The sequence below is a fragment of the Physeter macrocephalus genome, chromosome 11 (assembly GCF_002837175.3).
Source record: "Physeter macrocephalus isolate SW-GA chromosome 11, ASM283717v5, whole genome shotgun sequence".
Taxonomy (NCBI): Eukaryota; Metazoa; Chordata; class Mammalia; order Artiodactyla; family Physeteridae; genus Physeter; species Physeter macrocephalus.
The window spans coordinates 106,255,181-106,268,579 of NC_041224.1; the positions used below are offsets into that span (position 1 = coordinate 106,255,181).

The 13,399-nt window shown below is 42.2% G+C and overlaps 2 protein-coding genes, 1 long non-coding RNA gene and 1 other non-coding gene across 8 annotated transcripts in view; 1 reads left to right on the forward strand and 3 right to left on the reverse strand.

The window, feature by feature from the left end:
• Nucleotides 1-6,171, reverse strand: part of SUPT16H (SPT16 homolog, facilitates chromatin remodeling subunit) — a 32,497-nt gene extending 26,326 nt beyond the window's left edge. Inside the window, exon 1 of the mRNA XM_007104794.4 lies at nucleotides 6,011-6,171. Coding sequence (XP_007104856.1) covers nucleotides 6,011-6,076 — 66 coding nt within the window. The 5' untranslated portion in view covers nucleotides 6,077-6,171. The remainder of the gene's footprint in view (nucleotides 1-6,010) is intronic.
• A 384-nt stretch (nucleotides 6,172-6,555) lies between these two features.
• LOC129392536 (uncharacterized) lies at nucleotides 6,556-11,369 on the forward strand. Its single transcript, XR_008618630.1, has 3 exons — nucleotides 6,556-6,816; nucleotides 9,251-9,523; nucleotides 11,282-11,369. It is a non-coding gene; the product is annotated as an uncharacterized lncRNA (long non-coding RNA).
• Nucleotides 7,368-13,399, reverse strand: part of CHD8 (chromodomain helicase DNA binding protein 8) — a 58,441-nt gene continuing 52,409 nt past the window's right edge. For 4 of the 5 annotated variants that reach the window (XM_024133773.3, XM_007104800.4, XM_024133768.3 and 1 more), the window contains exons 33-38: nucleotides 13,234-13,385; nucleotides 12,653-12,955; nucleotides 11,702-11,815; nucleotides 11,335-11,514; nucleotides 10,818-10,934; nucleotides 7,368-8,345 (exon numbers count right to left, since the gene is read on the reverse strand). In XM_024133773.3, the coding sequence (XP_023989541.1) occupies nucleotides 7,779-8,345; nucleotides 10,818-10,934; nucleotides 11,335-11,514; nucleotides 11,702-11,815; nucleotides 12,653-12,955; nucleotides 13,234-13,385 (1,433 nt within the window). In that variant the 3' untranslated portion in view covers nucleotides 7,368-7,778. The remainder of the gene's footprint in view (nucleotides 8,346-10,817; nucleotides 10,935-11,334; nucleotides 11,515-11,701; nucleotides 11,816-12,652; nucleotides 12,956-13,233; nucleotides 13,386-13,399) is intronic. The other variant, XM_024133777.3, reaches the window with a different exon arrangement.
• LOC112063547 (small nucleolar RNA U6-53/MBII-28) lies at nucleotides 12,009-12,118 on the reverse strand. The gene has a single exon (XR_002891051.1). It is a non-coding gene; the product is annotated as a small nucleolar RNA U6-53/MBII-28 (small nucleolar RNA).

Consider the following 13,399-nt stretch of genomic DNA (forward strand, 5'->3'; position numbering starts at 1 on the left):
CCTATAAGAGAAATAAATATAGTACATCCATGAAATGAGAAAAGAATAGGGGACAAAAAAGAGCTTAGAAAAAAAAATTCAATAAAAAATGGTAAAATAAAGTTAAGAAACAGTATCTGGAAGTAGAAGATAAAGAGACAGGAAATGAAATGGAAAGATAATAAATTTAAGCCAAAAGGTCGAAACCTTACTAAATCGCAATTTCAGGGGGAAAATAAACCAGATCACTGAGGAAACGGGGAGAAAATGATCAGTGAATGCAAAATTCCAGCACTGACGGATGTGAATCTTGAGACTAAAATGGCCCCCCACTTCCCAACTCAATGCAAAGGGGGTGGGGGGGAAAGACTCATACCAGGGCAGTGAAATTTCAAAACACAAGGAATAAAAAGATGTTTTACAGAGAACAATAGGCCACATATATTGGAACAGGAAATAGAATCACATCAGCCTTCTTCTCAAAAGTAAGACTGAAAGCTTGAAGGCTGACAAATAGCTTCAAAATTCTAAGCAGAATTCTCAGAGATTTTCAACCTTGAATTTTATACCCACTCAACTACATTATTAACCAAAAGTGGAGACAGAATAAAACTTTTTAAGACACATAAGGGCTCAAGCAACATCTATTCTCTGTATTCTTTCCTAAGAAGCTCTTAGAGAAATGCTCTAACAAAACAAAGGAAAAAAAATCAAGACATGGACTATAGGATACAGGGGACACTGGACAGTTCCAAGGTTCAACAGGCCCAGAGAGCAACCCGTACAGATAGAGCAGAATAATGTAAGGCTGAGTGGGTGGGTGTTGGTGGTATTTAAAAAACAAACACAGAATTAATAAAATATCTGATGAGTGTGAAAATTTTAGAATAAAAAATTGATGAGATTATGACAGATCTGCAGGAAAAAGATTAGAGCTAGGGACATTTAAAAGAGGAGAGAAATTGAAGTAATCATTAATGCCAGGAAAAATGAAAAACTGCAGAGAAAAGGAAAGGTAATTAATTGTACTCTACTGCTTCATCCAGCAGTGAAAATAGTTGCATGAGTATAACAATGTAAACTGACTGATTTTACTAAAATTTGTGGGGGAAAAAAACTTATCAAGAGGAATGGATATGTGATAAAGCAAGTATGATAAAATATTAATTGTGTAAACTAGGTGGGGGTACATGGGTTCTTACTGGAAATTTCTTTTACCTTTCTGTATGCTGAAATTTTTCATAACTGTGTCAAGAAGAAAATTTACAGGAAGTGTCAGGAGGTAGGGAACCTGGAATGAATATGATGGTATAAGAGAGTTAAATTTCAATCCTAATCTACCAAAACAAGAGTTAATATCTACAACTGATAAATCAAGAAATAGCAGTATATAGATATTACTTCAAAATATGAAAGAAACTGAAGAACTGGAAAGTGGGTGCTTCTGGGGCAGGTGACTGGTTTTTATTAAGGCTTTTAGAACTATTTGGTTTTTTAAAACTTATGCATGTATTACTTGATTAAAACTGATTTTTTAAAGTGCAAGGTAAATAATATAAGTGGTAAGGAATCGGCAAAAATTGTGAAGGTGGTATCTGAATGATAAAAGTTGGGGAAATACTGCAGCAGAGGAACAACTATCTTCCTTTGAACCAAAGGGGTACTGTATTAAAACACGAAACACTTTTGAAGTCTCTAGTTATAGCTAAGATACCGATCTAATTCATCACCCAAACTGAGACAATTTTGAGAATAAAAAAGTATGCCATTAATTACATATGTACAACAGGTGAACAGTTCCAAGGAAGGCAGGACTTATGATCACCCTGAGTACAGTCTCCATAAAAATCTCTTCAAACCAAGAAAGGAATGCATGAGAGCTCAGAAATCAAGTTACCATCATTCACTGAGTGCCTACTACACGCCAGGCACTGCAATTGGTAACAGTGATAAAAAATAAATAAAAATTTGAGTAAGCAAGAATAAATGAATCCTAACCTGCCCAGGCATTTACTTCCATCTAGCCTTCCTCTTCACTCAAGAAACCAAAGCATTATTTAAACCTTTCTCTAGCTCACGCCAGAGATAAATGAGCCATAATGAACTGAGATGGGTAGAAGCAAGCCGTTATCTGTTGAAAGTAGTATGGAAATTGCCCATATTTTAAAGAACCTTCCTAAGCCACAAAAGATTACTGCCTAGTCTTAGAGAGCAATTCAGAACAAGAAACTTGTCCACAACAAAAATCAGCAAAGAGCCAGAAATCGCCACTCAAGAGAAACACTGACACTATAGGTTATTAGTTTTCGCCACAGGCACAAACTTCCTTTTTGAGGCTGGAGCCACTCACTCCTCAATCCTGACCAGTAGTGCAGCACCATATGAATGAATGCAATGGATCAGCATTCCTTTTGAAAACAGCTGCTATTCTGATTTTTTATGGAACTCATTTGGGTTAAAAGGCAGATGACTGAAGTCAAGGTTCACACACACAGCAGGATGTCCTAATAGGTAGGTCTCAAATGAGTTATAGGTGTGCATGGATACAGTACTCCCTCAGCTCTCAAAGCAGCTGGGACCCCAGGATGGTGGGTAACCTACCCCCTTGTATCCTATGCAGGACTAATTCTATCACTTGGTTAAAAACAATCACAATCATGAAAAGGCTGGGAAGCCCTGAATATGGACCCAGTAAGTATAAGAAGACAGAGGAGAAGCCCCCAGCTGATGCTCATGATCCAATACCATCACCTGGGGTTCTCTAAAGCAGAACAGACAGGTGCTGCAAACCCTTTCTGCTCGGAGCAGTTCTCATTTAAAAAAATGACAGGCGGGCTTCCCTGCTGGCACAATGGTTAAGGATCCTCCTGCCAATGCAGGGGACAAGGGTTCAAGCCCTGGTCCAGGAAGTTCCCACATGCCGCGGAGCAACTAAGCCCATACGCCCCAACTACTGAGCCTGCGCTCTAGAGCCAGAGCCACAGCTAGGGACGCCGGCGTGCCTAAAGCCCATGCTCCGCAACAAGAGAAGCCACCACAATGAGTAGCCCCCGCTCGCCGCAACTAGAGAAAGCACGCACGCAGCAAGGAAGACCCAACGCAGCCAAAAATAAATAAATTAAATTAATTAATTAATTAAAAAAAAAAAGAGGCAGGACTAGACTAGACTCAAACATCCAGAAAGAGTCATAAATAATAAGTTTTAGTCACAACGGAGGTCTCCTGTTTCATTTCTGGCTGAGCCCATTTTCTTATCCCTAAAATGACACTATTTACTCAGGTATAACGTTTAATGCTTTAGAAATTTCTACTCAAACAGAAATGTGTGATACTGCAACTGTTTGGGGGATGTAAGTTATGAAAATTGTGATTAAGAGATACATCTTAGTTACAATAGCCTCACAAAATGTACCTTAGCCAAACTCAAGTTGCATAGATGAGATTAGGAAACACATTAGCTCCTACTCTTATTTAAAAAAAGAAAAAGAAAAAAAAAGATTGGTAGCCTTTTGGTGCTCTATAACTCTAGGTAGTTGAAGAGCGTTGGAGCTACCACAAGCACCCACACAGTTCTGAGAGGCTAATGCTTAAGGGTATCTAAAACTTAAAACTGGGTGTGGGGAGAGACTCTGCTGGTGGCGCAGTGGTTAAGAACCCGCCTGCCAATGAAGGGGACACGGGTTCGAGCCCTGGTCCGGGAAGATCCCACATGCCGTGGAGCAACTAAGCCCGTGCGCCACAACTACTGAGCCCGCGTGCCACAACTACTGAAGCCTGCGCGCCTAGAGCCTGCGCGCTGCAACGAGAAGCCACTGCAATGAGAAACCCTTGCACCGCAACCAAGAGTAGCCCCCCTCGCTGCAACTAGAGAACGTCTGCACGCAGCAACAAAAACCCAACGCAGTCAAATAAATAAATAAATAATTAATTAAAAGTGGGTGTGGAGCCCAAACTCATCTTTTAGTTAATTTTTGTCGTAACAGAGATTTCTTCATAGATGGGAGCTGACAAACACAAGGCTTGGAATTTATATAGTTAACTTCAAGTTATTCTCATTTCAATGCCAGTTTTCTTATTCAAAAAAAAAATAATGTAGAAAAACAAATATAGCTTGCACCTGTACATTTCACTATTTTCCTGCTGCAGCTAAGAGGATAAGCAACCAGAACTTATCCCAGAAAACTATGATCTTTGGTTAAGCAGATCAGAATCAAAGTACTGCAACCTGGAACGACAATGCATAAAGAAATTCTACAGGTGGGTTCTAGGCATAGTTGTTAAAATTTACAGTTATAAAAAAGCAGAAAGTCTATTCAAATAAGATTTTTCATAATGATACACCACAAGTTTTGCTAATGAGTACATTTTTACATTGATTTGGCTTGTAACTTTGTAACACCAAGATCTTATTAAAGTCTAACATGCTCCTTTCAAATGACAGGAAGGCCAAGATAAATTTTAATGATTTTTGAGAAGCAAACAAAAAAATGGGTGCCAATAACTTTCATGGATTTAAAAACTGTCATTTGACATTAAGTTTGCCAATCTGTCTCCAGGCCTCAAGCTTTTCCTAGTTTCATGCTTTGCGCTCACCTATCATGTAGAGGAGCTTTGAGCTCTAAATTAATCTTAGCTTCCATACATGGTCTAGAGAGGATAATTTAATAAACTCTGAATCACTGGGACTAGAAGCAACCACCACAGCAAAGGTAATTTTGGGGTCTATAGGTGGAAGAGAGGGCTTTTGATTATTACTTGTACAATAGTACTTTAGGAAATATCTGGACATTTAGAAAGAGTTTTTCTAATACGGATTACATTCAAACTTTAAAATGTGACAGTGAGAGAAACTGTAAAAACATCTGGTAGAAATTAACCAATAAAAAATTTTAAAATAAAATTTATGTTCAGCTTTTGTCTAGCATAGAGTCCTTATTTTTGCTTCTCATAAAATGCAAAGAACCCATTTTATTTTCAATTATCTAATGCATTTATGCTCAAAAGATGAAACATGCACAGGTACCTTTAATATGAATGGTAGGGAAATGACCAATTTTAATAGCTTAGTTTTTAGAAGATCAGTTTGAAAGGCAATTTACAATGCTGAAATCAGAACTGATCATTTTTGTCAGGACGCTTTTCAGATTTGAAAAAGCCTTCATTAGTTTTATCTTCCCTGAATGACAGAGTTCAGAAGCCAGACTTAAGCTAGATAGCTCAGAATGCACCACAGGATACAATCAAATGTTTGAATTGATAACTTACCAGCATAAAAATAAAATCGTTAACTGGGGACTTTTTCAAGCAGCAAAAATGCCCAATCCCTAAAAGACTGGGAACTGCAACAGCTCTTTTTCTGAACACGTGCCCTGGATACTCAACCAAGGAGGAAAACTAATGAGGTTTTAGGCAACACATCGTTTTTTGTATTAACTAAAGCCTGCAGGTTTTCAGCGTTAGCTTTCTGTGTTGCCCACAGCAGGGCCCAGAACATGGGGCGGTTGCGCGTGAACAGTATTTCTTTTTTTAACTCCAGCAACAGCCCCGCAAACGATAAACGCCGAGCCCGATTCACATTCTCTTGGACCCTCCATCCATCCTTGACGAAATGGTTGTAATTCTGGCGGGACCTGGGGCGCAACACTGTGGTTCTGGGAGGACAGAGCGAGTGCGTGGGTGTGTGCGAACACTGCAGGAGGGGGCAGCAAGACTTGATCACGGAGTGGGAGGGAAGGATGATGATGCCTCTCCTAGGGCGGGAAGAAACTACGAGAGGTGGTTGTTATGCCTGACGGGGGCTGGCACGCAGGGAAGATGGTGGTGGCCGCAGGGTAGGGTGATTGCCGGGGGGATTCCCTGTTACTGGGCGGCGCTCGGAGCCGCCTGCGGTGAATGATCCTGGAGCAACTAAAGCGGCACGACACTGAACCCGGGAATTCCCGACGGAAAGGGGAAAAAAGGCGCCGAGAAACGGGGTTATTATGGGATGGCAAAGGGGGCTCCCTAGGGTAAATTACGGGATCTATCTCACCCTCCAATTGCTGTACAGTCTCTTCACTCGCCGGTAATAAGCGTCTTTATCCAGAGTTACAGCCATAGCCACAGACGCCGCTCCTCCTCGGGTTCCGAGAATCACGCGAGGTCCCGGCTCCGCCACCCTCTCTCGGCCCTGGAATCCCGCACTCGCCCAGTGACCCGGAAGTATCGGCCTCAAAGATGCCCTTTCCGCTTCCGGGTCCCAGCAGCGCTTGGGATTTTTTTTTTTTTTTTTTTTTTTTTTTTTAAATCCTTCTTTCGGAGGTTAGGGGGAGGAGAGGATGGAAGAGAGTGGGGAAAACAACAAAATATGTAACGCAAAAAGAGTTCAGATTTTCGCGGGGTTTTCTTGTCAATTTAGCAACAGCCGCACGAGAGTCGACGTCATCACGTGACCCCCTGCACCCGCCCTTACTCTCTGCCAGGCCGCGGTTTCCAGGCGCTCGGACTCCTTGCCGAGGCGGCGGCGGCGGCGGCGGCGGTGGCGGCAGCGGCGGCGACCGCCGCTGGGCACTGCGAAGGAGGCGGGAGTCCTGACGTGCCGGCCCCGCCCCACACAAGCTGCCGCGCGCGGGTGCAGTGGCCCCACCCAAAGGAAGGGGAAGCGGAAAGAGCGCGGTCTGGCGTGGGGTAGGAGCGGGAAGACTGCAGCGTAACTCGGTCCGTTCCTGTCCTAGAAAAGGTGCGGAAGTAAAAGCCTCTGCTGCTTCAGGGCTGGAAGGATCTTCGGTGCCAGGACGCTGGGTCAGGGGCTCCGGGCGGACAGAGAGCTCAAACCTGGGAGAGGAGCCCACCTTGCCCGTAAGACTAAACTAGGGCCGGCGCCACGGGGGAAGGGCTTCGCCATAGAAAGGGAAATTAAATGCCCAGGCTTCATTTGAGCGCCAGGGTGATAGGGGAAGGGTCAAAGGAAACAAAAGGCTTGAGGGAATTTATAGAATGCACCCCCCGCCAAGTCGTGACCGCGTCCTTCCAGTCAGTCCCCTTGCCGCAGTTCATGAAGTCACACCATTCTTAGGCTTCCCCAAAGCACCGTTATTTAATTCGAAACAAAATGTACGTGGGTCTTGACGAAATTCTTCCTTTTCATCTAAGAACTTGGAGTTTGAATCTGGAACATTTTGCCTGCCATTTAGCTTAGATCGTTTCCTTGCCTTTGGTAAGGTGGAGAGCCTAAGCTTATATATAACCCTTCAATGGAGTACGGATGACTTGTCTGCCCTATCCAAGGTAACTCCGCATGAACAGTAATGAACTTTAGGAAAGTGATGTTGAAATTACCCATCGTGAACATCAACTCTTAAAATTAATATATTGGGTTTGAGCAAATATAGAACAAGGGAAGAGTGGGAAAGGATTAACTTAAATTTATTAATGCCAAGGGGAAGTAAGGTAACAGTTCCTGACCCTCCAGCTGTATCCACAGTTCGGTCAGGAACAGGCTCTGCCGGAGGCTAGTGCCAGCGCTACATAGTCTGTGGTTAATGGAGGTGTCTAGGGAGGGGTGAGCACATCAGCTGCTCTAGTCTCCTTTCCTTCCCCAGAAACGAGGAAGTAGTCATGTATTGTTTTAGGAGTTCCCCTGCCCAGCCAATCCTCTCAAATTTGGAAGCAATCAGGTACAAGTTTTCTTCTTCCTTTTCACCTCCTGGAGTCCTGGGTTTCCCCACATCTCCCCTGCCCCTCCCACTTTTCCACAGTCCAAGGGCCAGAGTAAATGAAAATACAGCAGCCACCCAAGTGATGGGGACCATGATGGGGCTTCAGTCATCACCATCTTCGCTGGAGTCTGAGTTGGCTGGCATCATAGGATCATCAATGAGTGAGAAGTCCCTTTCTGAGCTATCATAGCCCTGAGATAAATCATCATCATCATCTTCATCCTCATCGTCCTCATCCTCCTCAGGTTGCAGTGGTGGCAACCTCAAGGCAGTACCAGAGGTGGTAGTGGCTGGTGAAGAAGGGTAGCCAGTGGCTCTCAGGCCTGGATGGTGATGGTGGTGATGGTGGGGGTGGGGGTGATGGTGGTGGTGATGAAGCATGGTGCTGGAGTCTACATGAGGGGATGATGCTGCACCACCCATCACAAACGGCATAAAAGGCAAAGACGCAGAAGTGGCACTGCTGTGACCCAGAGATGACACAGACTGCAGGCCACTACTGCTGTGTTGGAAGGTATTATGCAGAGACAGGGACCCAGTGCCTCCACCCTGCATCAGGGCCATCATCTTAGAAAGGTCTGGTCGCATCCTACGGGCCCGCTTCTTGCTGCTGTCCGGTGCAACAGGCCCTGGCAAAACCCGGTTGAACACTGTTTCAGCATGATGACCCTGGGAGGAAGGAACAGAAGATAGTAAAAAGAAAGGAAGGAAAAAAAAAATCAACAGAGTCCTAGCATACAAATGCTTTTTCACTCAATCTATCTTTAGCAGGGGCAAAACTAGTCAGATGAGGCTTGATGGTAATGGGGAAGAGGAAAAGCAGGATGTAGCTGGTTGAAGCATTATAATGCTGAAGCCAAGAGCAAGGATTTGACACTGACACTCATGTGAACCAGAGCTTTGATTTTCTTCCATGACTACACTGTACCTTTACTCCGGCCAACCATTTCAAAATTATTCACCTTTGTAAATAAGCGGCCTGAATACGACAGTGAATGAGTCAGTACTTGCACAGTATGCTTTACTGATGGCAGGCTGTTCATATGATCTTACCATGTGAAGTACAGCACGACAATATCGACATTTACAATACTATCCTTTAGACCAGATTAAGATTCTGGATGTCCGGAACACCAAAAAGATTATGGGGTAGCTCCTTACCAAATTTACTAAAATACGTTTTTTTCCACATTTATAAAAAAACTTATGTATCTGCTGAATTTTAAATTGCTTCATCTAGATGGTCTCACTATAAATTTTGTTTAAGTTCTCTGAAGCTGGAACTTATTACTTTGCTAGACCTAAGTACAGTACTGGGTAAACTGGCAATAAACTCAGACAATTAGTACCTGTGTCTCTGGACTTGCCCAATCTAAGCCTGACCTTTCTGACCTGGAGAAAACAAACATCTCAAAACTCTATTTGTTTAGGCTTTAAAATGTCACTGTAACAGCACCAAATCACTGTAGGGTCCGGTAATGATATAGTGCTAGATACGCCATCAATTCTGCAGTAAGAATTCTGTACTAATCACATTATAATTTTCTGTGATTTCCTATGATCTTTTTTCTTAGAGTTATCAACTGACTATAAAGAAGCGCATGGGCTTCCCTGGTGGCGCAGTGGTTGAGAGTCCACCTGCCGATGCAGGGGACACGGGTTCGTGCCCCGGTCCGGGAAGATCCCACATGCCACGGAGCGGCTAGGCCCGTGAGCCATGGCTGCTGAGCCTGCGCGTCCGGAGCCTGTGCTCCGCAACAGGAGAGGCCACAACAGTGAGAGGCCCGCGTACCGCAAAAAACAACAACAACAACAACAAAAAAAAAACAGTGCAAAAAGTACTTGAGGTAAAAATAGGTAATCCTGGAGGAAAAGCCTTCCTTACAGGCTGCTATATAATGTTAAATTCAAGACAGAGAAGGTATCAGCCTCCTCGCCATCAGCCTCCCATATCAACCATTCTGCATATTACACCCTTGGTACCATGGAGGCTAAGAGAGTAAATTAAAACACTCTTCCATGGTAACAATATTTATATGAAACCACTTTCACCAATATAAAAATAATAAATAAGCCTTATAAATTCACCTCACAAATAAGTATATATTATGTGCAAAATAATGTTCTTCTCACAATTTGTTAAATGCAAAAGACATATTTTTCATTTGGAAATTTTGTTAAAAGATAAACCGTGTGGTTTTATGTATATATCACATACATATAAAGATGTATATAAAAGATCAAATGGGAATGATTAAAGTGAGTAGACATAAAGTGCTAGTCCATTTTAAATGCTTACCAAACCAAACCATGATTTATATATGTTCATGTTTAAACAATACGACTATTGTCCAAAGTAAAGCAAACAGAGCCAAGAGAAACTTTTGCAGTTATATTTTGATGGAAAGGATTATGGGTTCTTAATCTACCCAGTCTATAACCATGATAAATGTATAAGTACATCTGAAAATAATGGAATTAACTCATGACCAAAATTATTATTATAAACTATAAAACATAATTTTCTTTTTCCATTTCTGGCATATTATTAGTGGTTCTCAACCTCTTCTATGTTGGAAACCCCATGACTGTTTTCTTTAGTAGGTCCCAAATCACTTCTTTTTTTTTTCTGGCTGCATTGCATGGCTTGCAGGTTCCCCAACCAGGGATTGAACCCAGGCCCTCAGCAGTGAAAGTGCAGAGTCCTAACCACTGGACCGCCAGGGAATTCCCCAAATCACTTCTAAAATATATAGAATCATAAAACTTTTAAGAGATTATCTGCTCCAAACCCTCAACTTTTCAGGATATGCAAATTGAAAAAGTTAAAGGATCTGCCTAAAATCCCCTAGTCAGTAGAACAGCAGGATAAAGCCTTGAATTTTCTAAGACATCTTACTAATTCTTACATTTTAATATGCTTAAAGTGCTAAAGTTAGCTTTTAGAATTTTATGCTCTTCTAGAGATGACGATGCCACAGGACTGTAAAAATACCAATAAAAATAGTATGGTTTCTTTCTTTGTGAACTGAAGATAAATTTTCTCAAACATATGCTGGAAAAAAGATAAATAACATTAAATAATTTCTCTAGTCACATCTAGTGTGGGAACAGAGTGGTAATACCTCAAGTCTCACTCACCCTTTTTCCATTCCTAGAGTTAGCTGTCTGTACTGGTTCCATTCCCAAACAGTTCAATTCTGCCTTATTATTTTTTTTACATCTCTGCCACTTCTGTTTTCTGCGATCCTCCATATACTGCAATAGAAAAGCTGCAGTTATCCTAAAGGAATAAAAAAATCTTCTCTGGAGTAATCATTAAGGTACTAGTGTCTACTTTGACCATAAATGCTTATTGTGTGGATAAATTAAGGATCAGTCCTACTGGAAAACTGCCATGAAGCAGACTTCTCCAAAATAATTAGGCCATTATGTAATAGTTCAATGGTAAATATTTGCCTAGCATTTAGTTTAACAAGTACTGTAACATTATTTTGATCCTCACAACAACTCTGTGAAGTAGGAAGACTAAGTATAATTACTCTTATTTTGCCAATGGAGAAACGATGACATAATATATGGCATGCTTCCTCCCTCTCACACAGCTTAAATACCAAGGGAATGACTTTAAATCTTGCTGCATGGAACTGCCACTCACCGCTAGAAATCGGGGATCGACAGCGAACTCTGGATGACCCTGTAACCACATCTCCAGTTCAGCCCGGCGAGGGGCATCCTCACCCACCAGCAAAGTCCCATCCACCTTATTGATGACAGGGATCCGGGTCTCCAGGTCCACATCAAGGTGATTAGGCTCTTCCATGCACTCCACCTCCAGCTGCAAACCCAGAATCCACCCCCATGAGCACATACTCTTCTTTTGGGTAGGGAGGGAGGGGGAGCAGAGCCAATGGTAGCTATAAAATAATATCTTCTACTCCCTCAATCCCAACTGCCTTCATCAATTACTGGGAACAAAAATATTTTATCTAATCATCATATTAAAGACTTTCTCTACCACTTACCTCAACTAGCTTCTTTCTGTTCCCTTTCTTCTTATGAAAAAGAGGATGTCCATCTCCCATTACTCCATTAGCCATCAACTTGTGCTTCTGGAATGTTAACTTCAATCCTTCCTCCTAGGAAGACAACCCACCCACCCAAGACATCATATGGCATGTTTTTAAAATAAAAATCAAGTTTGGGGGACTTAGGGTAAGGGTCATCCTCTGGTTCAGTGATGGTGAGAAGAAAGGCCATTGACTAATGGGTAGAAATTAGAAATACAAGAAGACATATATTTTTTCCTTAGATTTCATTTCTTGACCTAGTGCCCCTCAGGTAGATTTAAGAGAAGTAGAAGTTATCTCAACAACACCCAATGCAGGGAAAAGATCCCCTACCTGGTGTCTCAGTATTAGCATGGCAACTCATCACAGGGGCAAAATCCTGATATTCCTGTCACACACTAATTTCAAAAAATTTTCTTATTGAGTACTTAATGACCAGCTGCTAGGGTTCATTAGGGAAGACCATCAGGAAAAATAAAATGTTCCATCCATAAAACAATACGGATTTAATTTCAGTAGGAATGATTCCTTTTTATTTTTAACTTAATAAGGCCCATAATACTTGGGCATCACTTTAATAGCTTTTCCACAGTTTGATTTCAATTTTTAAAAACTAGGTTTCTAGGCTCCAGAAATGAGCCACTCAAAAGAACCCTTGTGTCAATTAAATTTCTTTTAAAGATATGGTTTTCTTTTAATCTAGTCCTCAGGAGATACAAGTCAAGATAAGATCCCTTCCTTTAGTGCAGTGACTTTTCCTAAATGGATCTTTGTGAGCACTAACTTTTTTCTTCTCTCATTTTTAAAGTCAGTGGGCCAAACGAGCTTAGTATTATGTTCGGACAGCTAGTCAGCAAGAATTACAGACTCCTTCCTCACTTCCCAATGCCTAGATGCTCAGCTTACATCTTTGATCTGAACTGTAAACTCCTTCTCATCCATGCCTCGGCGAAGTTTGGTGAACTGAGCTGCCGCTGTGGTGACAGCGGACACTTCCTCCTCTGCCATGGAAGCTGCGCTGCTACTTCGTGGTGTGGGGACCGGAGAGTCACCATATTCTCCTGGAGTCAATGAGGGACTGTCTAGCAAGTGGTTGCCTGGCCCCAAAATTCCTCCTGTTACCATTTCTTGGCTCCGGCGGCTAGAAGGCCACTTCCCTGAGAGTACGGCCTGGCAGACGAGGTCAATACGGTTTATCAGGACACGATCCTGAGTGGGGAAAAAGAAATCAGTTAGGGCCTGAGTACTAGCTATGCGATCCTGTGACAAAAAATAGTTCTATCATTATCAGGATAATTAAAAATCATAAGTCAGACAGGAGGGAGGGAAGAGTATCAGATCCCAAAGTCAACTGGGAAGAGTTTCACGAAAAAAACATGTAGCACTAAACACAATCAAAGAAACCCAGAACCATCTATTATTCCTTGTTCTCTGTATATGTCACACTGTATTTTTAGACTCGACATGTCCAGGAATGAGGCTGTTACCTTGGGCCACTCAGAAGCTCTTTGTCTTTCTTGTAGCAGCAGCAGCTCAGGGGTCATTTGTTCTCCATCTTCATTTGCAAATCCATCTTGGGACATAGGGAGGGACAGGAGACTTTCTTCATCATAGAGCTTTGAGCGGGACCGGTCAGCAGCTAGAGAGCATACA